The 26,194-nt window shown below is 47.4% G+C and overlaps 1 protein-coding gene across 3 annotated transcripts in view; it reads right to left on the minus strand.

Moving 5' to 3' along the window:
• The window catches only part of PTCH1 (patched 1), a 63,229-nt gene extending 38,117 nt beyond the window's left edge, over positions 1-25,112 (minus strand). Inside the window, exons 1-4 of one of the 3 annotated variants that reach the window (XM_047699182.1) lie at positions 23,989-24,331; positions 23,016-23,289; positions 22,135-22,326; positions 3,088-3,277 (exon numbers count right to left, since the gene is read on the minus strand). In XM_047699182.1, coding sequence (XP_047555138.1) covers positions 3,088-3,277; positions 22,135-22,326; positions 23,016-23,289; positions 23,989-24,186 — 854 coding nt within the window. In that variant the 5' untranslated portion in view covers positions 24,187-24,331. Of the gene's footprint in view, positions 1-3,087; positions 3,278-22,134; positions 22,327-23,015; positions 23,290-23,988 lie in introns of those variants that run through there. The other 2 variants (XM_047699180.1, XM_047699181.1) reach the window with 2 other exon arrangements.
• Positions 25,113-26,194: the final 1,082 nt, after the last annotated feature.

A 26,194-nucleotide genomic window follows, 5' to 3' on the forward strand; every position in this document is an offset into this window, starting at 1 on the left:
GACAAACATTCTCACTGTAATAACCTAAGGAAATCAGTGCAAGATCGGAACTATAGAACAACTAGAAAGAACTCCAATTTCGATCCCTTTTAAGTATCTGTCAAAAGGAGCACAACTTTTGCCAAGTAAAGACTCAACAGGCTTGCTTTAATGAATAGATAATACTCAATTGTAACTAACATGTGGGTGTTTATATGAATGAATGCTACCAAAGTACTTGAAAAGTCTTGTTTTCTTAAGTATCCTCCCAATAATCTTGTTTACACCATTAATCTGCTTTTTCCTACATACATTACAATTTCAGGGAAGATAATTCAGAGTTGAATTATTACAAATTCAAAATAAATGGAGACTAATTAGTAGGGTTTCTAATATATTAACATATATTCAGGTGGGAAAATATTACTGACTTTTTTTTTTTTTTTTTTTACTGGCAGTTAATGTCCTTATTAACAGTTAGTGTTCAAAATGAATTCTCCTGCTCTTAACCATGAATGCTGTAAACAACACTGCCAGGTGGCCAGATTTCCTACTTTCCAGCTTTTTATTCTTGTTCTATAGACATGACATTAAATATACTGATCCACAATTACCTTATTATCTATCACCTATCTCTTATTCTGTCATTTCTACAAAAATGCTCTGTAAACCCATGCCTTTCCAAGTGTCTCAGGGAGATAAACTTACCTTGAAAAAAGAGGTATGGCAAAACCAGAAGAAAAAAACATTTTTAAGTCTCTCTAAACCGCTCTATTTTATTGGTCTCCTCTTTTTTTTGTATCGGTCACCCAAAGGAACGTTCTGGACTTAGCCCACTTCCCTATGGAACCTTCACATCTATCCTGCAAGGTCCCCAACAAAATGCCACCCCTTCCCACTAGGCTGTTACTGCCCAGTGCTACTGAAAATCACCCCTTTCTCTTGAACTCCAGGGCACTGCTGGTCCGATCTGCTTCATACCTGGAGTACCTGGGCTAGGAGTGCCTATGCTTGGCTTTGGATGTACCCATCTACACTGATGTCTTCCCTCTTTCTAACTAGACCATCAGCTCCTGAGTGAAGGGCTCAAGTTATTCATCCATCCTTCCATCCACCCACCCACCCACCCACCTACTGATACATCTATGTATATGTTCATTTTGAATTCCACACAGCATCAACATAAACTATCTGGCCTGAGGAGGTCCTCAACATCACTTGGTCAGTGAACTCACTTCCTTGAAAAGGGCATGGCTGTGCATTAGAGAAACCTCCAGGGGATCATGGAGCCAGAAGAAAGCATTTGAAACCTGGCTCTAATGTTTAATAATTGTAAGACCTTGGACAAATGCTCTAATTGATCTACTTCCTGATTTTCTTGCCTAAAAAATGAGAAGGGTTGAACTAGGTGTTCTTTAAAGCTCATTGCAATGCATACATGTTCTCTGGTTCCATCACACATAAAGAGTGTAATTTTATTGTACAGACACCCACATCTTCTCCTTAAGTGTGTGACAAGTCCCTTCAAGATAGGGTCCCCCTATGTTAAAAATGGGTCAGCATGCTTGCAGTGGCCCTAGAATACCCATTTCCACGTTCTTTACGGGGCCTCTCCTTACAAACTGTGCAAAACTGCATTGGGTAGTTGCTTCCTCTACAGAATGGGAGGGATGTGCTGATTGAGCAGGGTGTGCTCACTAGTCAAGTTTGCCTGACCAAAGTGCCAGAGTATCTCCTTACGTTTTCCCTTTTATCCATTACATGTATCTCATTTTGTTCTCAGAACCCCCTGAGGATAGTAGACCACATGTGATCAGTAATTTTCAGATGAGGCAACAAGAACATGTGACTCATGCTGGATGCTAGGGCTTGGTCTCCAGCAACATGGGTCTTAGCCCATCCAGTTGAGCCCATGGAGAGAGGAGGTTACCACATTAGGGATAAGTCCAGATTTTCCTTTTATGCTTTCCCTTCATTCTCCCTGGCCACTGAGTATGTCTACAGGGCCACTTACTCACCTCTCCTGTGAAAAACTGTACTATCAACCACTCAGTTAAAAGGTGCTGCAAAGCAGTGCCTGGGTGGCTCAGTTGGTTAGGCGTTTGACTCTTGGTTTTGGCTCAAGTCACGATCTCATGTGTCGTGGGATCGAGCCCTGTGTCAGGCTCCACGCTCAGTGTGGAGTCTGCTTGGGATTCTGCCTCTCCCTCTCTCTCCCCTCTCCCTCTTCCTCTGCCTCTACCCCCACTAGTGCTCTCTCTCTAAAATAAATAAAAAAAAATAAAATCTTAAAAAAAAAAAAAGAGGTGCTTAAAAACCTTGGTGAGGGACAGGATAAGGTTAGGTAAATTCCAACTTAGTGGTCCCCTGAAAAGAGGGTTTAGTGATAGTCTTCTCAATAGCTCAGGGAGAAGACCCAGTTCAAATTCATAATCTAGGCAATTTAGTCAATCAATAAAATGCAAGTGCCCACTGTGATCTAAACGCTGGGGTGCAAGGATGGACAAGAGATGTGGTCCCTGCCCTGAATAACTCATTGTTTCAATAGAGAAGAAAAAGGACTGTCAGTTTTGACCCAGAAGTCTTTGTATGTTTTTACTATACCCACAGCATTGTTAAATTAGCTATGAAGCTAAGGGATAATATTTTGTGAAGCAGTATATGACTCCTGTCAGTAAGAGTTCACCAGAGTGGCTCAACCTATTGGACACTTTGTAACACATACCAACTGCCACTAACTGTGGGGAGTACGAAGTAACCAGAAGTAAGTTCTTACTTTTTCTTTCCCCATTCTTTTAAAGTCGACTAAAGGCAATTCCAACGGTAACTTCTCCAAAACCATCTTAAGCAATGGCATGTCTTCAGAATGGGTATATAGCCCCACAAACAACTGCTTGAAGGATCAGATTCATTTTGGGTTTAGAGGGCCTAGATACTTACTGAAAATACATTAACATGTATTTGATTTATCACCAATCTCTAGAAACAAAAATTAAGAATTTTTTTTAAAGAATCACTTCATTAGAAAACTATTTGAACTAACACTCTAAGCATATTTCCAGGGCAAGGTAACTTACTAAAACCAGCAGCTTCTTCCTACCAGCTTACCTGTTATACATATATACATGGACTCGGCTGGCCTGGAGGGCTGAGTCCAGGTGTTGTCGGAGGGCTTCCGGGGTCAGGACATTAGCACCGTCTTCTTTCGGGGTCTGAATCATGAGTTGAGGATTAAACATAGCCTCTTCTCCAATCTTCTGGCGAGTATAATTTAATTCACGACTTACTCGTCCACCAACTGACAAACATGTACAGGCTTCAATTAGAATAGCAACATCCCCACAAATTCATGTTCTGTTATCTCACCAGAGGTGCAGGATACGTGATAAATGATCTTTGGTCATGAACACGTATGGCAGACATTTGAGGGTGGGGTGGGTAACATTCACCATTATTATTATTGGCGATGTTCATTTTACCAATAAAAAACATAAAAAATATTCACTAAACCCGTGAACAACTGTCCTGCCCATTGCATATGCAAACTTAATGCATACATGTTTGTGCACCTCCTAACTAAGACACCATCTGTGTGGAGGGGGAGGGAGAAGGAAAACTTGAGATACCTTTTCCCTGCAGTCCAGACCAAACACCCCTGTTACAATTTCTTTCACTTGTGTAAACAATGTGCCCCTGCAGCCCAGTTCAAGAGAAATGGCTTCAATTTACAGTCTTCTTCTAAATAATCTAGCAAAAGAAACAAGGAAAGGTGGCAAATGTGTGTTCAGCACAAAACGTGCCAGGAGAAGATAAATAATGTGATTCACATCAGCTGGACTTGAGAGGAACCAAATGTCTCCGCCATGGCCCGGACGGCCAGTCTCTGGGTCCTGGCTCCACCAGACTCATCTGGTCAGCATCCTGGAAACAGAGGTGCCAGGTTCTGAGCGGCCCGGAAGCAGGCAGCCTGTGTTCCAGAAGCTTCCCATGTGATTCTGAACCTGCTGCAGAGGCCAGAACCCCGGCCCCAGGACCAACCGGCTCTCCAGCAGGCCGGCCACAGTGGGGCAAGCCACAGGCCAGGGCAGCAAGGTATGAGGCACATTGTTACTACAAACTGCTTTTTTGCCTTCTTTCTTAGGTCCTGCGTTATATTTTAATTATGGTTTTAGAACAGGCCAAGTGCAGAATGCTGCCACCTGGCTGGGAGGTATAGGGGGAAGGGAGTTTCACTTCTCAACAGGGTAGATGTGCGGGGATACCGAAGGAGAATGCTCTTGGAGAGGAGGGTGCTTTGACCCAATAGAGCCACAGGGAAGGGGTTGTTCAGGAAGGGGGCAGGAGGGCAGCAGAGAGAGAATCCTAGAACAGCACCCCACCCCCTTCTCCCCTTCCCTACACACACACTCCAAGGCCAGCTGAAGAATCTGAACAGTGAGTCTGAATAGTTCCTGAAGTCGCTGGTAAGTTGCATGTTTACTCAATAACAGGCCTTCAGCAGCAGTGTAGAGAGACCCTTCAACAATCATCCTAAGCTTTCCCACGAGGAGGAATCCTTTTTCTTCAAATTTAGTATTCAAGGACATAAACATTTGGTTTGGGCAAGTAAGTAAGTACTGGGAACAGCGGGTTGTTTAGCTCTCTTGGCATATTTTATAAACAAGGGGGCAAGCTAAAAAAGCAAATAATGCCCTCATTAGGAAAGCTAGTGCAGATTCACAGACTGGCAGGATCATCTGTGCAGGTCCACGCAGATGGTCAAGGCCACTGAGGACTACTGTGAGGTGAGGCGGAACATACTGTGGGGTGTGTCAAAGAGGAGGAGAACGGTGGGGGGCCGGCATGGGGGAGAGAGGAGGGGCAGAGAGGGGGAAATTATCAATCGGTTACAGAACCTATTAACCCTCCTGGGGTAGAAAACCTTAACAGATGCCCTGGGGAATTGCGAGGACCCTGCCACCATTCTGAAGTTAAAGAAAGACCACATAGGAAAACATAGGAAACTTGCAACAAAGGATAAATTTACAAGAAGTCCCAGGCCTTTTCAGGATGCTCTTCTAAAGCTGCCTGCAGGCAGGGTCTGGCTCCTTCTGGCAGGAATCACAATGCATTATTTCAACCAATTAACTAGTGAACTGAATTAGACTCAATCCACATTCTCTGGAGATAAAAAGGCTGTTCGAGGCTAAAAAGTCAATTATTAGTCCAGAGGTCACTTCTGAAAAGCTACAGAGCTCCAAGCCAAGGAGCTCCAAATAGCCTTTTTTGGGGGGGGGGGGGGGGGGACTCCTTCCTTCCTCTTTTTTGGCCATATGACATCAATGCCCCACACCTATAAATCATAAATATTTCCACCAGCTCCTCAAGCATTGGCATAGTATATGATCCCTTGTTCTGCTTGCAAAGTCCTGCTTCCTTTTATCTTTCCTGAATCTTAAGACTTCAGGTAAATTAAAACCATGAGGTACAAACAAATGAGTAACGACAAAGTGGGACTACAGACAACCCCCCTTCCTCTTCCCTGCCTAAGAGCAGCTGCCTGCGACTATAACGGAAAAAGGTGAAGCCCCAAGAGAAGAGCGCATACAAAAATAAAGATCACATCAAGGTTCACGCTCCTGGAAAGAACTTTCTACGTGCTTTCAGACCAACCTTACAATAGGTCAATTATTTTATTACAGGGGGTGTCAGAAAGGATGCTATTTACTATAAGATACAAAATGTACTTCATAGGCTTTATAGGGTCACTTTTTAGATGGTTTAAGGTATACATTTTAAATAAACGGAAACATTTTAATAAAGGTGTGTGTCTGTCATGTCTCTGGAATTGAAAATCTTTTTATTTGTTCATCTCTGTGCTCTAGGGATAAATTTAGTATTTTGCTAACATAACAACTGGTTTCAACCAAGACCAGACTATCACTGTGGGTAGACAGAACAGCTAGAGATGAAAGACCCTTAGGTGGTTGAAGTGTCTTCAACTACCTAAGCTGTATCCCACTTTTGAGTACTGTTAAATTCAACTTCTTTTGAATTGAATACTACATGGCCATATTTTATTTAGTATTTCATCTTATATTTAACCAAATATGAATGTCTTTGCAAAATTATTCAGTCACTTTAAGAAAGTCTCACTGACATCCACTTTCCTTGACAGACAGCCATACCACAGTTCATTCACCTGACGAGCAGATGAAGACGCCTACTGTGCGCTCAACAGTGGGGTGCTACGGTGGGTGAGAACAGCATGTTCTCAGCTCCAAACAGCTCACTGGCCAGTGAAGCACAGGGCTGACAGACAGACACATCAATAAGCTAACTTCATGGCAGGATAAGTGCCACGGCAGCAATCAAGGTGGTGATGCCACGCTAGTCACTGGGTGGCAGGGAAGGGGAAAGACCACTTCAAATGGAGTGGCCCAGGGAAGATCTAAATGGAAGGAACATTCAGCCTGACTTTGAAGGGCTGGGGGAACAGTGTCTGGGCAGAGGAACCAGCCCCTCTTTTGGCTTGCAACAGGAAGAAAAAGGAGGCCGGTGTGGCTGGAACGCGGTGAGACTATAATTATGTCATTCACTTGGTTGCGCTGGTAGACTTAGCTCCTTCTCGGGTGTACCTGTGTCATAAACTGCGCGGCATTCATACGCTCTTACATCAGTATTCACCCAGGGGGCTCTGGAATGAGCTACCAGAGACAGAAACCTCTCTGGAAGGAGTGATTTTACGGACTCACCTGACTTCTGCTACCCTGCAAAAGCCTAGCCTAAATCACAGCTGAGTGACAGCCCAGAGCTCTTCCTAATCTAGCCCATCTTCCCCATCAGGCATCGGTGTGAAGCTCCACGGCCAGGAAGCCCCACAGAACCCCTTTCAAATGGCTAAAATCCCAGGTGCAGTCTGGGAAATGGTTTCTGACTACTGAGCAGAATGAGCCATAATTCTCAGTATTGGTGATGTAGATATGGGTACATACTGACAGCTAGGAGGTTTATGGAGAATATTTACCCATTTCCCTTTGGGGAGGTTTATTGCTATTTCTTAATTTTTCTGCACGGAGCTAGTACAATGAAAGACTTCCACATGACAAAAGGGGAAAAATACGAAGGCTACTTGGTAGGGATCTGAATGAAAAATAAGCTCAATGCAAAAATAACATGCATATTCCTCGTATTCTAAAGTCCTCTTATACTCTTTTCCTTCTTCCAAACGCAACAACTTTTAACAATGAAATAACAACCAAACTCTTTGAATGAGATGCATAAAAAATGTTATTTCAGGATCCCGGGACACAAAATAGCCTTTCAAATTTGTGTGTTTTTCATTTGCAAAGCCATTTCACATGCATACTTTACCTATTTATAAATATTTTGCATGGTGCTGCTTCCCCACTGAGCTGGGGCAAGCTGGACTGGACAGTCACGTGATGAGAACCAGGATCAGAAGGGCTGGGTTCTGAGTCGAAGCTTTGCAACAAATCCCCGACACAGCTGGGCCTCAGTAACCTTCTCTGTGAAATGGGATGAAAATGCTACTACTAACCTCATAATGTGGTGTGGTATTAACAATGTGTGAGAAATGTCCCAAACCCTTAACCAGGAGCTGAGCAGGCATCCATTCATCTGGTCACTTATTCATTTATCACAGGCCATGGAGCATCGCCCTTATTTTACAGAAAAATTGCTGCAGTGTGGGGGATTTGCCCAAGCTCACCCAGCTGACAGGAGGTAGAACCAACCCTCAACCCAGCATCCAACTTCCCCGAGAGAACCTTGTGGCTCCTGAGCACTTGTTGAGGACACAACTCTTAGAGAGCCAAATTCCACACACCAGACCATACCAAGCTCACAGCTAGAGGTTTTAGAATGCTCCAAAGTATTACAAGGGACAAACAACTGGTATTTTTTAATTTGAAGGACAACAACATTGTCTCCCAGAGTGTTTCCTGCCACCGAGAAGATAGCTTTTCCAGTAGAGCCCCATGGGTGGCTGCCAACAGGCCCCCATTTTCCTTCTGGTCCCCAGCGGGGGCCTGTTTTAGAGGGGGGCAGAGAGATGAGGGCATACAGAAAGCAAGCTGTCTTATGCCTCTTTACCTGCAAATTCTCTAGAAAACAATTCTTTGAAAGAGGTGGGGTAAAAAAGCATCACTTGTGCAAAGAAGTTCTTGTTCAAACTTTGCTGATCCTTTCCTCCTGAAATCAAACCATTATGGCTTTCCAAGGTGAAGAAGGGTCAGCTCAGGTGGGAAACCATTCCACCCAGGGGTCCATACCTCAGGGCCAATGCTATTCCAATCCATGGCCAAAGAAAGATGCTGCCCTCGTGCCGCTCTCCCGCCTCATACCATTCCTCAGCACAGCCTCTTTGCAGAGCTTAATAAACGCCTGTGGCACTCATGCAAAAAGCTTTTAGCAAAAGCTTATTGTGATCCACATAAAGGTGATCTGAGGGACCATACGAAGTGCTGTTCCCAGTAAATTCCAAGTCCTTTCAGGGAGGCACTGCCCGCCGCCCACTTACCTCGGCACACCAGGCACATGCGCACACCCGGCGCGTCAGAGGAATGAATGAATGAACAGCCTCAATACAGAGCCTTGGGAACAGGCAGTCATCTGTGTAAGATATTAATTCTTCCCAAAGCCTCAAAAAGTCAATCAGTCAAAACAAATGACCCTTTCAGCCTGAAAAGTACCCACTCAGAGTCCAATTAGGAAAATGGGGTCTGTGTATATGCAAGCTGAGCATTTGCATTTGATTAATCCCATGAATTCTCTAACAGCCTCTAGAGAGATTTTTTTTCTTCCCCTTTAGTTACTTCAGGTCCTTCTTTCAATGTTGCGATTAGTTATTGTGAGGGTGAAAAACTACAAATCTCCAAAAGGGTGTAACTGCAAAATTATTAGCACCAGCTCATTTTCTAAATTGAAAAAAATGAAGATTCAGTAATTTGGGCAATTGGCTGAAAAGTCCTGAGCTGTGAGTTTTAGTCACTCTTCCAGCCATCTCTTTTATTCATGACTAGCCAACTGCTGCTTAAGCTTCTGGGCTGTTTTTCTCCTCGTGGGATTGTGCCCTTGGGTGTTGCCATGGGAAAATGCTAGAATCAGATAGCCCAAAGAGAATTTGCCTTCATGAAGTGAGCCCAGTGAGTGAAAACCACGAAAACAAGACAAGAGCAGGACACCTCCCCACACCTCCCCACACCTCCCCAGGGGCAGCCTAGGGCAGGAGGGGAGGAGGGGAGGACCCAGGGGAGTGGTAAGGAGGGCGGAACTCAGTAGAAGAGGTAGTGGGCCTGAGCTTGCGCCCCCACCACAAGCCCCCATACCAGCTGTTTGTGGTGCCATCTGTTACCGCCCAGGCTGCTTCTCTGAATGGCTTTCCCTGAAGCTGCCCGCTCACCCTGTCGGACACGATCAGGTCAGCCCAGCACTGTGCCCACCCCAGACCTGCCGCCTGCCACAGCTCCCCGCACCTGGTATTTTCTTTCTCCAGGGCCACCGGCTCCCAAGATGACACTGCGTCTATCGGGAGACCCATTCTTCCCCAGTCACTCGCTGCTGTGGCAAATGAGGGCTGCGGTCAACCCCACCAAAGCCAGGCCAGGTGAAGTCGCAGCTGCAGACTCAAGGCTGTTCCTGGAAGTCCTGCTGGACGTAACAGAATGGAGCTCTGCTCTGTCCCTGGCTGTGTGCTTGCCCACTGTGAAGTGCCCCAGGCCCTACGATGCTGTCACCTGAATGCTCAAGTCCACAAGCAAGTAGATGCAAACCCAAGTCCGTCCTTTCTGCAGGAGCCACAAGCCTGGGAGAGGCAGAGGGAGAGCCGCTCAGTCAGAGGCAGTGCCGGCCCAAGAAGCAGAACCCACGACGTTAGTGCTGTGATCAAGTCCTAAGTTCTTAGTTAAGACCTCCTAAAGTCTTCATTAAAAAAACAAACAATAAAAACCACACAACCCAACCACTACAACAAAAGCCAAGTGCTTGCATGGTGGCGGGGCTCTCTACCCCAGCATTCAGGCCGCTGAGTAACATTAACCCCAGCTCCCTTCTCCTAGCTTCTGCAGGGCTGACATCACCTTTCCGCTCTGGATAGTCTTCTTGCCATTATCCAGCCCGGGCCTCCTCCTGGAGCTGCACAGGGGCGAAAACAATGAGAATCCCCACCTCCACAGGCAGGCCAGGGCCAAGGAACATCACGCCGGCCTGCTTTATCTCCCACACCCTCGCTGGGGGCTACCCTTGGGGGATTCTGTTGCCATCAGGATTAGCTGGATTAGGGGTTGATGCATAAGGACCCCCTGGGGCTGGGAGGAAGTTTCATCACCAGGTCAGCATGGTGTGAACTCTGTTCTGTCACCACCACCACTCCTTACAGCTACCAACTGGAAAAGGGGAGGGGACAGCAGGAGAAGCGCTTGGAGTGCAAAATGCATGACCTCGGCACAGCTAAAAATTCCCCCATCATGCATTTCCAAGGGCGTGGGCCATTCAAGACGGTCCTCCTGTCAAGCAGGAGCCCAACCGAAATGGGTCTGACAGTGGCGGTGAGCGGAGTGGTAAGCCGAGCTGCCCCAGAAACACAACACAAAGAAACTTGTAGTCCTTTGCTAAAACCAGTCAAGCAATTTGGGAAAAGAGCTGCGCTGTTGGAACCTTATATCATAGTCCTTTCCCTTGTTGGGGGGCGGGGGTCCCACTTATTTGAAGGAAAACAATGGGGGGCAGGAGTGGAGGGTGGGCAGTGAGAGGCTGGCCTAAGCCAGAGGACCTACTCTTAACTCCTTTTCAAAATTCAGTGACTGAAACTTTTCCTCCCAAGAAATCACTTGGCCCTTTTACCTACCTGTCTCTCATGTGCTCTCTGCATGAAGCAAACACAATTTATAGAGAAAGCAGTGGGATTTCTGCAAGGGTGTGCGAGGGTGTGTGTGTGTGTTTTATAGAACAGTCCCTCTTGCACAGAACTGGGCTGTTCCATCAAAGCCGTATCTGTTATATTTCTGTCTTTCTCTTCTGTTTGGCGTATTCACCAACAAGAGAAAAGGAGGTAAGCTTTGGCGGCCCTGACCTGCAGCTGGAACACAATACTTTCGCACAGCCCTGCCGACCCCTGACATAAATTTTACACCGCAGCTGGCATTTACACACTCAGCATTACCATATGTATGGCTGCTCGGTGCTAATTATGCTAATCACCTGTCTAACTCGCTGCTGCGAAAAATGGTTGTATTTAGCACTCCAGTGCCTACCAATGCAGCTTACTGTGTGGCTGAAATGTACATTCAGACGGCCCTGAATGGCAAGATTTTTCCACGTTGCTGGCTACATTCAGGCCTCAGAAAAATTTATTCAAGTCAACTGGTTTCGGTCCGCAACAAAAAAGTTACGAGAAAAAAGTGAGTGTGTTCTTGCCCTAACATTCTGGATCTGCTTGCAAGCAAAATGATAAATCAATTGGTGTGGGAAACAAAAAGGGAGAGAGATTTCTTTTGGGAGCCATGTGAAACTGTAGCCTATTTAAAAAAAAAAAAAAGAAAAAGAAAAAAAAAGGAAAAAGAAAAAAGGGTCATCCTATTCCCCAAATCTCTAGAAAGAGCAGTTAATAGATATTTAGCCCTAATCCCAATTCTCTCAAATTGCAGGCTTTGTTTGCAATTAAGCAAGGTATTAAACATGTGCAATTTTTTTTTTCTGGATCATGTATGGACTAAAATGATGGCATCATATTTATTGTTTTTAAAGTTACTGCAACAATGCAAAAAAAGCATGGGGGAAAATTAGGTAAGAGGAAAGAAATAATTTCTTAGGCAGCAAGGGAAAATTCTTTTGTTGTACTTAGAAAACTTCTATTTAAAAAGACACTGTGTCTTTTTTGTGAAGTTTTCTGGTTTCTCCCCTAAAGGAGCAAAGGAAATCAGGGAGTGGAGTGGGGAAATGGGAGAATTCAAAACAGAAAAACAGACGTGCTGGGGCAGAGTCAAGAAGCCTACATTCTCCTTAATTTCAAAAATTCCCATTTTTACCATCACTGTTTCTAAAAGCAACGTTCTCAGAGCCCTCTGTAGTATGGATCTCTAAAATCGGGGTAATATTATTGCAGGTTGTTTAAGCAATTCCCCAAGTTCAAACTGAAACCCCATTTCCTCCTAACTCACAAAATATCTTCATATTAATGTTTAAAAACCCTCAATTTCGTCAGTCTAAGGACTGCTTAGTACTAGATTATTTGGACGTACAGATAACGTCTAGGCAGTCCAATTTCCTCAAATCGCCGGCAGCACTATAGAAACACGTTTGACTGATCCTTACCTTCCAAGGATCATCATTAGTAGATGTTTTACTGAAATCTAGACACTGGGAGCCAACTGGAAGGTCATTTATTTATAACATATCTTACAATACATCCATATAATATATCTATATAGATAGAACATACCTATATAATATATCTGTAAGATATCTCGGGCTGGCCCCCCAGCGCTACCACACAGCTGGGCAGCTCTGTGCCCTAGCTTAGGTGTACACACAGAAGGGACACCGACCCAGCAGGTTTTCTCAGACCCAGGAGAGCCTGGTGGGAGAAGCTGCTCCCTCCTCTTGCTTCACCCCCCTTGCCCTGTAACTCACAGCAGATGAAAAGGGTGACGCTCACAGATGCTACTGGGAAAACAACAGCTTGGTTCCTATCAGCCCCTCCCCATCCTGTTCAACATTTTATCAATTTATCTGACCCAGTGAGGCAACAGGATCCAAGCCCACATCTTGCTCTCTTTGGCATCCCAATTCAAGTGGCTTTTGTTTGCCAGTAAAAAGTATTAATTCCTCTAGGTTTTTGTAGTTCCAAATCTTGACTGTGCCGACAAAAGCCCAAACACCATGACCACTACCACCGCTGTAGAGCCCAGGGCATACCTCTCGGCCCCTCCCGGTCTCTGGCTCTTCTTTAATAGGAGCGGACCACCCTGCCTCATGGCACAGAGCAGTGTTTACATTGCAGTACTTGACTGTGTAATACATCTGGCATTTTTGGGCAGGATTCCTGAGCTAGGGGCCAGAAGCCCTTAAGCAATGATTTAAGGGGAAAAAAATCGTGGGCATTGACTTCACAAAGCCCACTTCTAGTTCCTTTTGCTTACTTTTGTAGGCGTTTCATCAGCAACTGAAAACTCTTTTGGTTCATAAACTGGGGAAACTGATTCTTTTCATTTATCTTAACGACAATACATCAAGCTTGTGTGGTGGTACTTGCTTTTCACTAGCCTCACCTCACCACACCTCACCAGTGGTACTGTGGGACCCACAAGCTGAGTGGACGATTTGGGCCAACTCACACCTGGGTTTCTAGAAATAAGGTCCTACCTCCACATGATAAATCTCTCCAACAACCAACTTGTCATTCATTCACAGGTACCTGATTGCCCGCCAACAACAGTTTCCCTAACACATAGTTTTCCCAACTATGCTATAAACCCAAATACAACAAAATAGTTATAGTCTTGAAGGGACTGGGGACAGAATGCATCTTTCCCATATCTTTCTCTACAACAGTCAAGAGGTTTCTCAATGGCAGCATTCTCCTGTTTTCAATTTTTTTTTAAAAATTTAATTTATTTATCTGACAGACAGAGATTACAAGTAGGCAGAGAGGCAGGCAGAGAGAGAGGGGGAAGCAGGCTCCCAGCTGAGCAGAGAGCCCGATGTGGGGCTCGATCCCAGGACTCTGAGATCACGACCCGAGCTGAAGGCAGAGGCTTTAACCCACTGAGCCACCCAGGCGCCCCATTCTACTGTTTTAGAAGACGGAATTATTCGTGTCAAACCTAAAGATACACACAAGTAGAAAAATAGGTATTATCATATAAAGGAAAAAACAACAACAACCCTAAATCCAGTTTAAGGGAAACAAATCCAGAAGGTTTTATCATGAAGGACCCAAATTCAGAGTTTGGGAGCGGAGAACAAGTAAAAAAAGTGCTTATTATATCTTGATGACCCTGATGATAGCTGTGCCTTCAAGGAGGGTTCCCACTAAGAAAATCCCAAGGAGTTTCCTCCTTATGAACTGCTGGAAGCGTCTTCATGAGCAAAACCATCTGCTTTCTGGGACCTCTCATGTGGATGGTCCATCTAATGTGGCAGAGTCGGCCAAAATCTGAATAAGGAACTCTGCCCTTTTCGGTGTTCCTTTTGCCTTTGGAGGGAGTTCCATGCAGGGAGAACCTGAAGTATGGTGCCTGGGTTAGAATGTCTTGGTTTACATTTTACTGAGCACCTCAAGGAATGCTAAAGGGCCCAGTTCTTCTGTATTTCACACAACACATTCAACACAGGGGACCAAGACGAATTTCACACTCCATCTGTTGGTGAATTCTAAGGCACCTCAAAAGTCCAAAAAAATGCCATGGCTCTTCAATAGGGGAAGTGCATCTTCTGCTGACGAGACCCCATCAAAGAGTAAGGTCGGGTAACCAACCCTTACTAAGATAAGAAGGCCAAGGATGCAAACGGCAGCTTTGCATGTGGTATCTCCCACAGCTGGTTTGAAATAATACATTTTCTAATTCCCTCCTGTCAGTTTGTGATTAACCAGATTTACTACCATTTCAGATTTCACACTAGTAACTCCAGAGATCCACTGGGAGGAAATGATTAGGGCAGTTTAGGAGTAGATGGGGGGAAAGAAGGATGGGAGAGGGGAAGGGGAGGGAAGGAGAAGAGGTTCTGGGAGCCAGTGAGGGGCAAAGGAAATAGTATTAGGATCACACGGGTCTGGTGATTATTTAGGGGTGTCTTTTTTCAAAATAGTATCAAACTAGCGCTGAGCTAAAATACTATACTTCTGTAAAACAGCCTCTATTAAATATGGTCTCCTGTATAATGCTTTTCAAATATTTCCGTATTTGTTTTCAAAGCTAAAAAGACCTTTAAAATCAAGCCCCCTTCATCTTCCCTACCTCCCACCCCCACAAAATAGACTACTCTCTGGGTCTAAAATTGGGCAGACAGCTGGCATGAAGCTGGGGCAGGGAGGGGGCGAAAGGCAAACCACGAAAGCAGCCCCTTCCGCTGCACAATTGTGACCACCACCACCCCTGTACCCCCAGACACGTACACATACACACCAGGAGAAGAGGGGCAGACAAGTTACAGCTTGGCCTGAGTGGACAGAGCTCTGGGGGTCACAGGGAGGTCAGCTTTGAAGGAGAAATCCCAATGAAATATAAACACAGCATTGTGGAAACCAGACAAATCTCCCATAGCTTGTCCAGCCAGCGTTAATCTCGCCATCAGCTGTGGTGCATAATCCAAACAAATGGATCCGGCGGCTCGTACATCTGGAAGCTGTCATCTTCTGGAGCCTCCAAGCGGCAGTCCGTGTATCTGATACAGCCCGTCGCCCAACCTTGCTTCGACACTCCTTCGGAGGGTCAAGAATGGTGGGCAGCAAAGAGACACGGGGGATTCGGAGGGTCAGGTGCCCTGGGAAGAAGGCACCTGAGGCTATTTGGTGTTTTCAAGCAATTATTGTTGGGTGTTGATTTTTCAGTCATTTTTCTCCAAATATGAAGAAAACCAAAACTCCTTGCACCTACATGGGGGCACCCACTATTGCAATCTAACCTGATAAACATCTTAATTTTTCAAAGTGCACAGGGGACCAAGGAGAAGAAAGGAGCTGCATTTCAGCAGGTCTTTCTATCCCTTGTGAAATGCCCCCAAACTGACAGCCCCAGAGAGCAGAAACTGGGGGATAATTTTGAAAAGGGGAGGTAAAGTTAGAACCCACTGGGCCCATACAGGCTCAAGGCCTCAGCCCCTTACCGTGTGCTTTTGGCTCTGCCGCGGAAGGGCACGGGGAGGGGGTAGAGGGAGAGGTTTGTGACAGGAGCATCTGGAGGAGACCTAGACCACGGAAGAGCTAATGCACTGCACGGGCTTCCAAACGGAGCTCTTGTTTCAATGTGAACTAAGTCCAGTGGTGTCTTTTCCTGCTTTTGATAAAGTCACGTTCATGCTAAACCTTCACTTTACTGTTCTTGAAATGCAATGAGGTCTGCCTTCAAAATTAAATTACCCAAAGGAAGAAAATATTCGAATATACAGCTTTTTCTCTTTCTTCCATGGCTTGCCCTTCTATCTCTCTGTCAACTTGTCAAGCTGGGTTTTGGTTTTTTGTTTTTGTTTTTGTTTTTTTTAAATTGGACACTTAATGTAATTCTAAGAAAACAAACTTAAATTATTAGAATAAAAAAAATTAGTTACCATTAGTTACCTAGGCCTAGTTACCTAGGCCAGTAGGAGGGGGCATTACCTTAAAGAAAATTCTTTTGCACTTATGGCAGTGCCTTTGCTGTCACAACTCCATCATAATAAAAGCCTTCCCTCTGCACAGCATGGGTCTTCCAATTGGAATCTATTATCGAAACCAGGGCTTCTCAATTGGAGTGAGTTTGTACATTCTCTCCCCTCTCAATTTGGCAATGACTAGAAACATCTTTGGTTGTCACAACTGGGAAGTTGCTACTGGCATCTAGTGGGTAGAGTTCAAGGTTGCTGCTAAACATCCTACGAGGCACAGGGCAACCCCCATAACAGAATTATCCAGCAAAATGTCCATAGTCAGAAAACTTGCTCTAAACGGAAAGAAAGGATAGTGAAGTTCATGTATTCCTACAACTGCCTGAGTTCAAGAACGCTAAAGGCATCATACTAGCAAGGAACAAACTTGAGAACACTTATAAACATCAAGCAGGCATTAAAAACATTTTAAAAAATTTTTCTAAAAAAACAAAGTCAAAACTTGCATCCTCTTCTCTTGCTAGCCCTCCAGAGATGTTAATAACCAAACACAAGGCAATATAGATTCATTTCAAGGCTATTATTACCCTTTGCAGTAAAAGATGCCAGGGGCTGGGCAGAGCTTGAGGGGAAAAAAATGCTCAAAGATATAAATGAACATTCTGTCACTGGAGAGCTGTCACAACAAACTTGTGTCTGAGACAGGGCTGGAGTGGGGGAGGGTAGATATTAAACAGGACAGGAGGATAAATGTGTTAAGCAAAAAGAAAAAGCCAACCAAGAAAGGGCAAGATTACCAAGTTATTTCCATTCTGTGCCCAGAAGGGTGAAATCCAGGTGAAGCATGCCAGTAGCAGGGAGGGCCCTAGAGGCCAGATATGCCAGTACAGAGAATGAAACAGGCAAAGAAGGGCTAAGAGGGAGAGCTAGCAGCCACTCACCCAAACGGCCTGCACACACCAGTGACCTTCCTGCCACACAGCTTGGCCTTCCAGGCCTCTGGGGTCCCCACCCCGTGACCTGAAGTTCCAACCAGAGGCAAGTATTTGGGAGTTCTCCTGGAGGCCACAGCCCAGTCCGCTGAGCCTTGCTCCTGGAATGCCCCAGCACCCTCAACTCTCCAACCCCTGGTGCCTGGCTCAGTCCCTCCCTGTCCAGGCTTTCCTGGAAGGTGTTCCTGCCATCCTGAATCCGGTCTGTGTGCCCCCTGCTGGGTGGAAGTCCTCTGAGAGCACAGACTGTGGCCTTTCACCAACACCTCTCTGGAACTGTGTGCAGTGCCTGGCACAGAGCAGACAGAGAGCGTGAGCTGAAGGGATAATTTTGTATTTAAGGAACAATTAGTCTCTCCCTGACCTTGCCGCCACTGGCACGTGTTTCAGGAACAGCAGATGTCCACTACATCATTCCACATACTCTTTTCCTGAACCTCATGAGTTCGGTCACAAGTGAGCTACATTTGATATTTTTGACTTGCAAATACTATAACCCTCAGACCTGAGCTAGTACCCAATGTATATTGAGTTTCTTAAAAGAAACCGGTTGTTGTTGCAGTGATCGCAGCGATCATTGTATGAACATTTTGACGACAGAGTCAAAGAATTCTTATCACCAATGTGATAAAAAATATAAGAGAATCTTCCTTCCTCTAGCTTATATTGGTCTGCTCAGTGTGAGCAATGTATTCAAACTGCCTTTATAAAGCCACATTTCCCCAGCATGCCGAAGCTGAAAGTCAAATCAATGATACAGCCTATCAAGTGGACCCCTTTAACTTGCTGGGTACACTAAAAAGACATTTATTTTGGCAAATATAAGGACATATGTAGTAAGTCTACATGGATACATAAATAGTGGAGATAAACACAGTTGAACAACACAGGTTGGAACTGTGCAGGTCCACTTATATGCAGATTTTCTTCAATAAATACAGTATAGTACTGTAAATATATTTTTTCTTCCTCCTGATTTTTGCAATAATGTTTTCTTTTCTTCAACTAACTCTCTTCTAAGAATACAGCATTTGATACACGTAACATACAAAATATGTGTTAATCGACTACTTATGTTATCAGTAAGGCTTCCAGTCAACATAGACTATTAGTAGTTAGGGTTCTGGAGAGTCAAAAGATACAGATGGATTTTCAACTGTGCACAGGTCGGCACCCCAAACACCCCACACCATTCAAGAGTCAACTGGTATATCCATGTATTTGTGTAGAGATACATAGATATACACATTTCCAGTTGCCTTTGTCTATTTATCTATGTGTGCGACATGTCTTTAAAAGAAAAAAAAAAAAAAAACACAGGGTAAATAAACATTTTCCCAAACTGTCCCTCAGCATTCCTCTCTCCTTAAAAATCTCCTATGGTTTCTCAGTCTGTTCCTTTTTACCTAGGGAAATAGGCAACCTCTATACATTTGGTTTCTTTAGTGTAGCAAGCACCCTTGTTTATGTTCAGAACATTTATAGTCTCCCTTAAGAAAAAAACATCTAACAAGCTTCTTTGCTGATAGTGATGAAGAATTTATCAGAGATTAAAGCACAATTAACCTGCATTCCAAGTTTGCTACTCAGAGCAGGGAAATTCCAACTCCTGAAAACAAATGCTTACACTACCTACTGTTGATATGAACACTAACCTCACTACACATCATGAACAAGAACTCCCTCACTTGTTACCTCTTCTTTGAACTTAAGTTAAAATTATAAAAATGGGGGGCCCCTTGGTGGCTCAGGGGGTTAAAGCCTCTGCCTTCGGCTCAGGTCATGATCCCAGGGTCCTGGGATCAATACAGGGCTCGATCCTGTCTAGGGCTCTCTGCTTAGTGGGGGGGGCCTGCTTCCTCTTCTTTCTCTCTGCCTGCCTCTCTGCCTACTTGTAATCTCTCTCTCTGTCAAATAAATAAATAAAATCGTTAAAAAAAACTTATAAAATGGTATGATGGCCTCATGTGAAACCCTGGTTGAGTTTACTTGTATTTATGAAACTATTGCTTCTTCTACATGGGAAGAGTCTAGCACCCAGTGAATGAATATGAATGAATGAATGACAAATCAAGATGTCAGTCATTAGAAGGCAAAGTGGACATTTTTGTAAAATGGAATAATGAATCAGTTATTATAGGTAAACACATCACATATACTATTATGTCATAAAAATAAGGAAAGGAAAAGTGAATTGGGGGAAATCGGAGGAGGAGATGAACCATGAGAGACTGTGGACTCTGAGAAACAAACTGAGGGTTTTGGAAGGGAGGGAGGTGGTGGGATGGGTGAGCCTGGTGGTGGGTATTAAGGAGGGCCTGGATTGCATGAAGCACTGGGTGTGGTAGATAAGCAATGAATCTTGGAACACTGAAAATTAAATTAAAAAAATAAAATAAAAAAATAAGTGTAATAATAGCTACTTTATTGAGTTGTAAGGCATGTGCAAATAGGTAATAAACAGTAATGATAGTTGAGCAGCAAGTGATAGTATTAAGTAAATAACATTTAGTTAAATAACATTTGGTTAAAGAACCCATGAGCAACGCTGAAATTACCAAAACAGAAATGGGAAGAAAAATAACTGAGGCCCAAAGTTGGCAAAATGACACCTGTCTGAGGTATCACTCCTTCACAGTCTCTCACTAACTAGAGCCCAGGGGAGACTGCCACGTCCTTCCAGGACTTGAAATGAATTGTCTCATGCAGAAACACAGTTGCTTCTAGAAATATACAATGTTAAGAAAATAAATCACATTATTTCTCTTTTCACTTGGGTCTACTGAAAAAATCTTGCTCAAAACAGCAAAAAATTATCTTCTGTCATCACCACTGATACTAACAAATGTGCTGGTCTGAGTGGTGTAAAGTGAACGGACAGAGCTGGGAAGCCCCTCAGCTCATCCCTTGCTCTCCCCTAGAATCTGGTAGCCAATCACATCATTTCCCAACTACAGCGCTATTGTCCTGGGCACACCTGCGTCATAGCATCCTATTCCCACCACACCAGGAGCCTCCACTCAGCTGGGGCCTCTGTTTGACTCCCTATCCCAGCTCCTGCCCAGACATCCCTCCCTCCTTCTCTCTCTCCAGGTCATCCTAATTTACTTCACCACTTCCATGGAAGCTTTTTTTCCCATTTGACTTTCACGGCCCACTTCAACGGTGAGCTCAAGTTTACTGCAAGCCCACTGAACTCCAGTATTTCTAATTGCGAGCGTTTGTGCACAAGGAGTGTCTCACAGACTTCAGCGACCCTTACGGTACCTAGCACAGTGCTAGGGGATGATAGGTACTCAGTAAACTTGGGGCTAATGTATCATAGGTACTCAATAAAACTCTTTTATCTACCAAAGACACAGAAGTGCTCAACTGTGGTAAATTACCCCATGGATTCAATCCAAGGAATAGTTTGTATTAATTACCAACCTACTTAAGGCAAGAATGTTTTCTGGTCTTAATTATTTGGACTATTATTTTAATTGTCACTTCTCAATTAAAGACTCCACCATATGCTTGCAAAACACTGACAGCTGAATTTTCACAAACAAGGTAAACTTAACAAAATATTCTCCAAGGTTAGTTTTCCAACAGCATTCTGAAAGGGATCACTGACGTCATCATACATAAAACTCAGGCTTCCAAATTTTGTGTTAGGTAGCTCTCACTAGGAATGCTCCAGATTCTCTGGTTTGAAATGTCTACATAATTACCTCAATCCTTCCTTCCCATCTCATTGTAAGAGATATCCAAAAGCAGTATGTAGGGGTTAAAATGCTTCCAAATAGCAAGACTGTTACTTTCCAGAAAAAAGAAAAAAAAAAAAAAAAAACCCAAAAACCAAAAAATCCGTATCACCAAAAGAATGTAAAATGTTTCCTTCGCGAGGGGTGAGTGGGATCTATTTTAAATTTACAACTGCTTTAAAAAAAAAAAAAGGCTTCAAGAACCCCCAAATTGAAGAATGTTGGATGAAAGACTGGCAGAGCCCCTTGGAGAGCTCCTGTGTGGCCCCTCCCTCCAAACCCGAGTTCTTAAAACACATTTCTTCTTTCAGGCTGCAAAACGCAGCCCTGCCCCGAAATCATTCCATTTAAAAAGCCCCCACCCTCGAGGAAACATTAATCTACTTTGCAAACATGCGTTCCAGTCTATGCTTTGCCGTTTTTTTTTCAATTCCTTTCCTCCCCACCCCCACTTTTTTTTTTTTTTTTTGTACCTTGAGACAAATGTTTTTTTTCCCCCAGAGTTGAAAGCTGTCCAAAAACAGGACCACACACGCCGCCGCCTCCGCAGGCCCGCGCTGCGCCCGCCCCCCGCCCTCCCCGGCGCGGCGGCCGCGGCCGCCGGGGGCGCGCACACTCCTTCCAGCCGGAGGGGTGGCCTCTCTCTGCACCCCCCCTTCTTTCTCTTTGGACGCGGTGGGTGGGGGTGGGGGAGGGAAGGACGCCGAGGACGAGCGCCAGGAGCCGAGAGGCCTTCCCCCAGCAGCGTCTCGGGCGCTGCAGAGGCGAGCGGCGGCGGCGGCAGGCCCCGGGGACCCCCGGGCGCGCGGAGTGGTCCGGCCCGCGGAGGGGCCCCGCGCCCCCGCCGGCCCGCCCTCGCCACTCTCTCCCACAACACCTAGCAAAGCGCAGCGCCCCGAGTAGATTACAGCGCGGCCTTTGTCGGGCGGGCCTGGCTCCCGGCCAGGCGCCCAAACAATAAACAATTCCCCCTGGTGCGGGCAGGGGGTTCTCGCTCACCACAGAAAGGCTCTAGGTGTATGCTGGCAAATATCTTTATCAGTTGGAAGGAGGAAGGGAAAGGGGCCCGGGCTGGGGGGACGAGAGGGCGCTGCGGCGGGCGCTGGATCTCTTACCTTCCACCCACAGCTCCTCCACGTTGGTCTCGAGATTAGCTGCCTTTAATCCCACAGCGAAGGCCCCAAATATGAGAAGGCCCACAACCAAGAACTTGCCGCAGTTTTTTTGAATGTAACAACCCAGTTTAAATAAGAGTCTCTGAACTTCGCTCTCAGCCACAGCGGCGCTTTCCGGCCAGTAGCTTTCCCCTGAGGATGAAGCAGAAGGGAGGAGTGAGCGCTGGGGAGTCGCGGCCCGCGCGCCCACGCCCGCTTGCGCGCACCCGCCCGCGGATCCCGCGACAGCCGTGGGGAGGAGGGGGTGCCCTTGGGCCTGGATCCCAGGTCCCCCCGGGGTAACGCGAGTGGCGTGGGGAGGCCTGGCCGTAAATCAAAGTCGGGATGCAGCGTGGGAGCTGCACCTTGGCGACAGCAGGGGCGCCCCCACGCACGACCCGCGTAGCCTCCCCGAAGGTGTCTTGGGGGTACCGGGGAGAAGGGCTGCAAGAACAGAGGGAAGGGGAAGCCAAGGCAAACAGGAGAGAAGTAACTCAACAGAGGCAATCTTCACACGGGAGCTGGGAAGGGAGGGGCTGCGGAATCTCTGCGTTGGAGCCCACCATTTAAGAACCAGCAAACCACGGGTCGCTTCCCCTCAAGTCGAGGGCCATCCCTCACCCCTCTCCGGGTGCCCCCGCAGGGAAGGGGGCTGGGGGACGAGCTCGCCCTGTGAACAATGTATTGCGGGCTTCCCGACCCTGACCCCCGCCCGGCGTGGTAGTAAGTGGGGATCCACGTGGTGAGCGCGGCCGCCGGAGCTCACTCGCGACGCATTTCCAAAGCGTTGGGAGACGCTGTGTGAGCTGAATTAGGAAGTGGGGCAGCCATCTGTAACTTACGACAATATTTGTGATCGGAAGAGGGCGGCCACATGGATCTTTCCCTCCTCTCCCTTCCCATCTGGTTAAACGTAAAAAGTAGCCAAGTGCACAGGGGAAGGGCCCAGGCCGGCGCAGGCGGGGGTCCGGGCTGGGCTGTGGCTGCTCCCGGCGGCGGCGTTTCCCCGGCGCTGGCCGCTGCCCCGGCGGGCCCCCGTCTGGGTGCTCGCCTTCCCCGGATTCCACACATTTCAGCAAGCCTCGTAAACACAATGAACCCGGCCGCTTGGCAGACCCGCACCGCGGATTTAAGGTGGCAATTTGTTTACAACTTTCCCTTTCCCCCCAGGCTCTGAGAAGAGGTGGCTCAAAAACTAAAAAGGAAGACGGGAGATGCCCTCTTCCAAGGATAATTTTTAAGGGGGCCGAGATTTCATGCTCAACAAAAGCAAAACCCTCTGCCAAAAAAGGAAACCACCTTTATTTCGGCTCCCTCCCCCCCCCCCTCCTTTCTCCGCCTCCCTCCACTCCGCCTCCCCCTCCAAGATGTTAAGAAATGTGGCAGCATTACAGGGGTTTAGGTTGCAAATAGGGGCAGGGGCGCGGGAGCAGGGGTCTCTGGGGTTGGGGGCACTGGGCAGTGCCGTGCTGTGGCCACCCTCGAGGTGGTCCACTGTGGACCGCTTTCCAGTGCTCCGGAAAAGGCATGCCGGGGAGGGCGCGTATACACACACACACACACACACACACACACACACACACACACACACCCTCCACCCCCTGCGGACCTCAGACAGCCCTTTCCTCCGAGGACCGGAGGGAGGGTTTGAATTTTTCAATCCCCACTTGTCTGCCTCTTTTCCTGGAGAGGTGTGTGTGAGTGCTAGCGTGCGTGCGTGCGCGCGTGCGTGTGTGTGTGTGTGTGTGGCGGGGGTGATCCCAAAGAGGAAGAGGAGGGAAGAGTGGGAGGAGAGGAGAAGAGTCTGAAATGCACCTTGGAAATCTGCTCCAGAGCGAAGGCGGCGTCGCAGTAGCTGGGCCGGTGCAGATAGTCCCGGTCCAGCGCGGCGTTGCGGCGCAGCCCCCCGGTCCGTCTGCGCCTCCCGCCGCCAGCCGGCCGACCCGGGGGCCCCGCTGCAGCTGCCGCCGCCGCCGCGGTCCTGGGGCTCGGCGGCGTTACCAGCCGAGCCATGGTGCCGCCGCCGCCGCCGCCGCCGCCGCCGCCGCGGGAACCGAGGCTTCCCGGGCGGCCCGGCGCGCTGCTGCCGCCGCTGCGGGCTCCCGGCGCGCCCGGGCGCTCGGCTGGCGAGGACGCTGCTGGCCGCCGGCAGTTCGGGCTGGGGCTCCGGTTGACAGACCTGCTGCTGCTGTTGCTGCTGCTGCCGCTGCTGCTGCTGCTCACACGGCGGGCGCTGCTGCCGCTGCGGCCGCAGCCGCTGCCGGGGAGTCAGACCCTGCGCCTTCCATTGCCACATTGCGCGGGGGTCCCGAGGTCTCTGTGGCCGCCGCTGCCCACATCCAGTTCTCGGGAGGGCGAGAGCCGGCGCGCGGAGCCAGCCTGTCCTTCCGACGCTCGCGCGGCGCTCCTCGAGATCCCCAACTCCCCCTACCCGCCCCCCGCCCCGCGCCGCGACCCCTTCACTGCAGAAAGCGCCAGCAAATCCCCGCCGCTCCCGCCGGCCTCGCCGGCTCCCTCGGCGCCTCCCGGGTCGCTCGAGCGGCCGCGGAGGGTAAGCGCAGAGCCACCGCCGCGGGGTCCGTGGGTGCCCAGTGGGTCTCAGCGCTGCCGGGCGCGGGGCAAGCCGCCGCCGCCGCTCTCTCGCGGCGGCGCTTTCTGGCGGTGGCGGCTCCTGAAGCTGCTGCTCGGGCTGCTCGGGCTCTGGCTGCTGGGTTCGCGGTGGCTGTTCGGTCCCGGACTCTGCTTTCTTGTGCTCCTCGCCGACCCGCTGGACCATTCTGCCCCAGTGCAGCGCGCCTCACTCGCTCCCGGGACTTGGGGACTCCGCTCTGTGTGTGTGCAGCGGGCAGCGGCCGCAGCAGCTCCTTGATTCAATAGATGAGATGGAAGAAGAAAAAAAAGAACTCTCTCCATTTGGAGAAAGAGGAGGAGGAGGGGAGGGGGTGGAGGGGGAGAGACCGAGCGAAAGAGAAAAAGGCTGGAGCTCCCGCCCCCGGGGCTGTCAGATGGCTTGGGTTTCTGCGACGCGATTGGCTCGCGGAGGGCAGAAATTACTCAGCAAACATGACTATTATTAGCTGCTTAGCAACAGCTCACCAAAGTAGAGAGACCACCCAGGTAGGCAACCCCAGTGTGTGCATCCCCGGCTTCGGGGGGAGCCTCCGAGAGCGCCAACCTTCTCGCATGCAATACTTCCATTAAGGAATGCTCCCCCCCTCCCTTTCCTTTCTTATTCTTTTTCTTTTCAACAGTGTCTTCTTTTTGTAAGACGCCTTTTGCGCGCGCACGCACACTCACACACACACATACACCCACGAGCATTTGCCTCGCGATAGACACGGGGGGAAATGTAATATTTTTTTAAGCGCTTAAACAATTTCTGAAATTCCTCAAAGAAAACCCTTTCAGAGGCACCTTGGCCTCAAGCTGCAGCAAATACTGGGAGGTCCGGCTTGAATTCCCAGGCCTGCACCAATAATGACAGGGTGGTGGATAGGGCGGCAGTGTGTGCCAGATTTTTTTTTTTTTCTCCTCTCTTTTCTTTTCTAACTAAAGAGAAGACTTAGGCTCTCGCAGGGAACAACGCCTCGCATTAAGATAAACAAAATGGAAAGTTAAAGAGGAGAGTAAGGACGTTGGGAAAAGCCACCCTTTCTTAAAATCCTCCCCCCCACCCCACCCCAAAACCCAAGGCAGCACAGTCCCCGTTTGAAGTAGTCAGTTTTTTAAAAATGTGGAATCCAGACACCGAAGCAATCTTGTGGAGGCAGAGGCGTTTTATTTGAATCTTTATGTGACATATGTAAAAGAGAAACACAGAATCCTTTTTAACAACCAGGAGCAACGGAATTGTTTCATTGAGAAAGAGAAAAAAGTTTCCTGACTTTTCGGGGTTCATTTGGACTCCCCCTTTTCTTACCCGTATGTCCTTGTTTAAATTATTTAAAGTCCGTTTTAAACGCCCCCCCCCAAACTGGTACGCATCCTGTTATATTTAATAATAGCGTGACGTTGGGGAGAA

Source organism: Lutra lutra, chromosome 13 (genome assembly GCF_902655055.1).
Source record: "Lutra lutra chromosome 13, mLutLut1.2, whole genome shotgun sequence".
Lineage (NCBI taxonomy): Eukaryota > Metazoa > Chordata > Mammalia > Carnivora > Mustelidae > Lutra > Lutra lutra.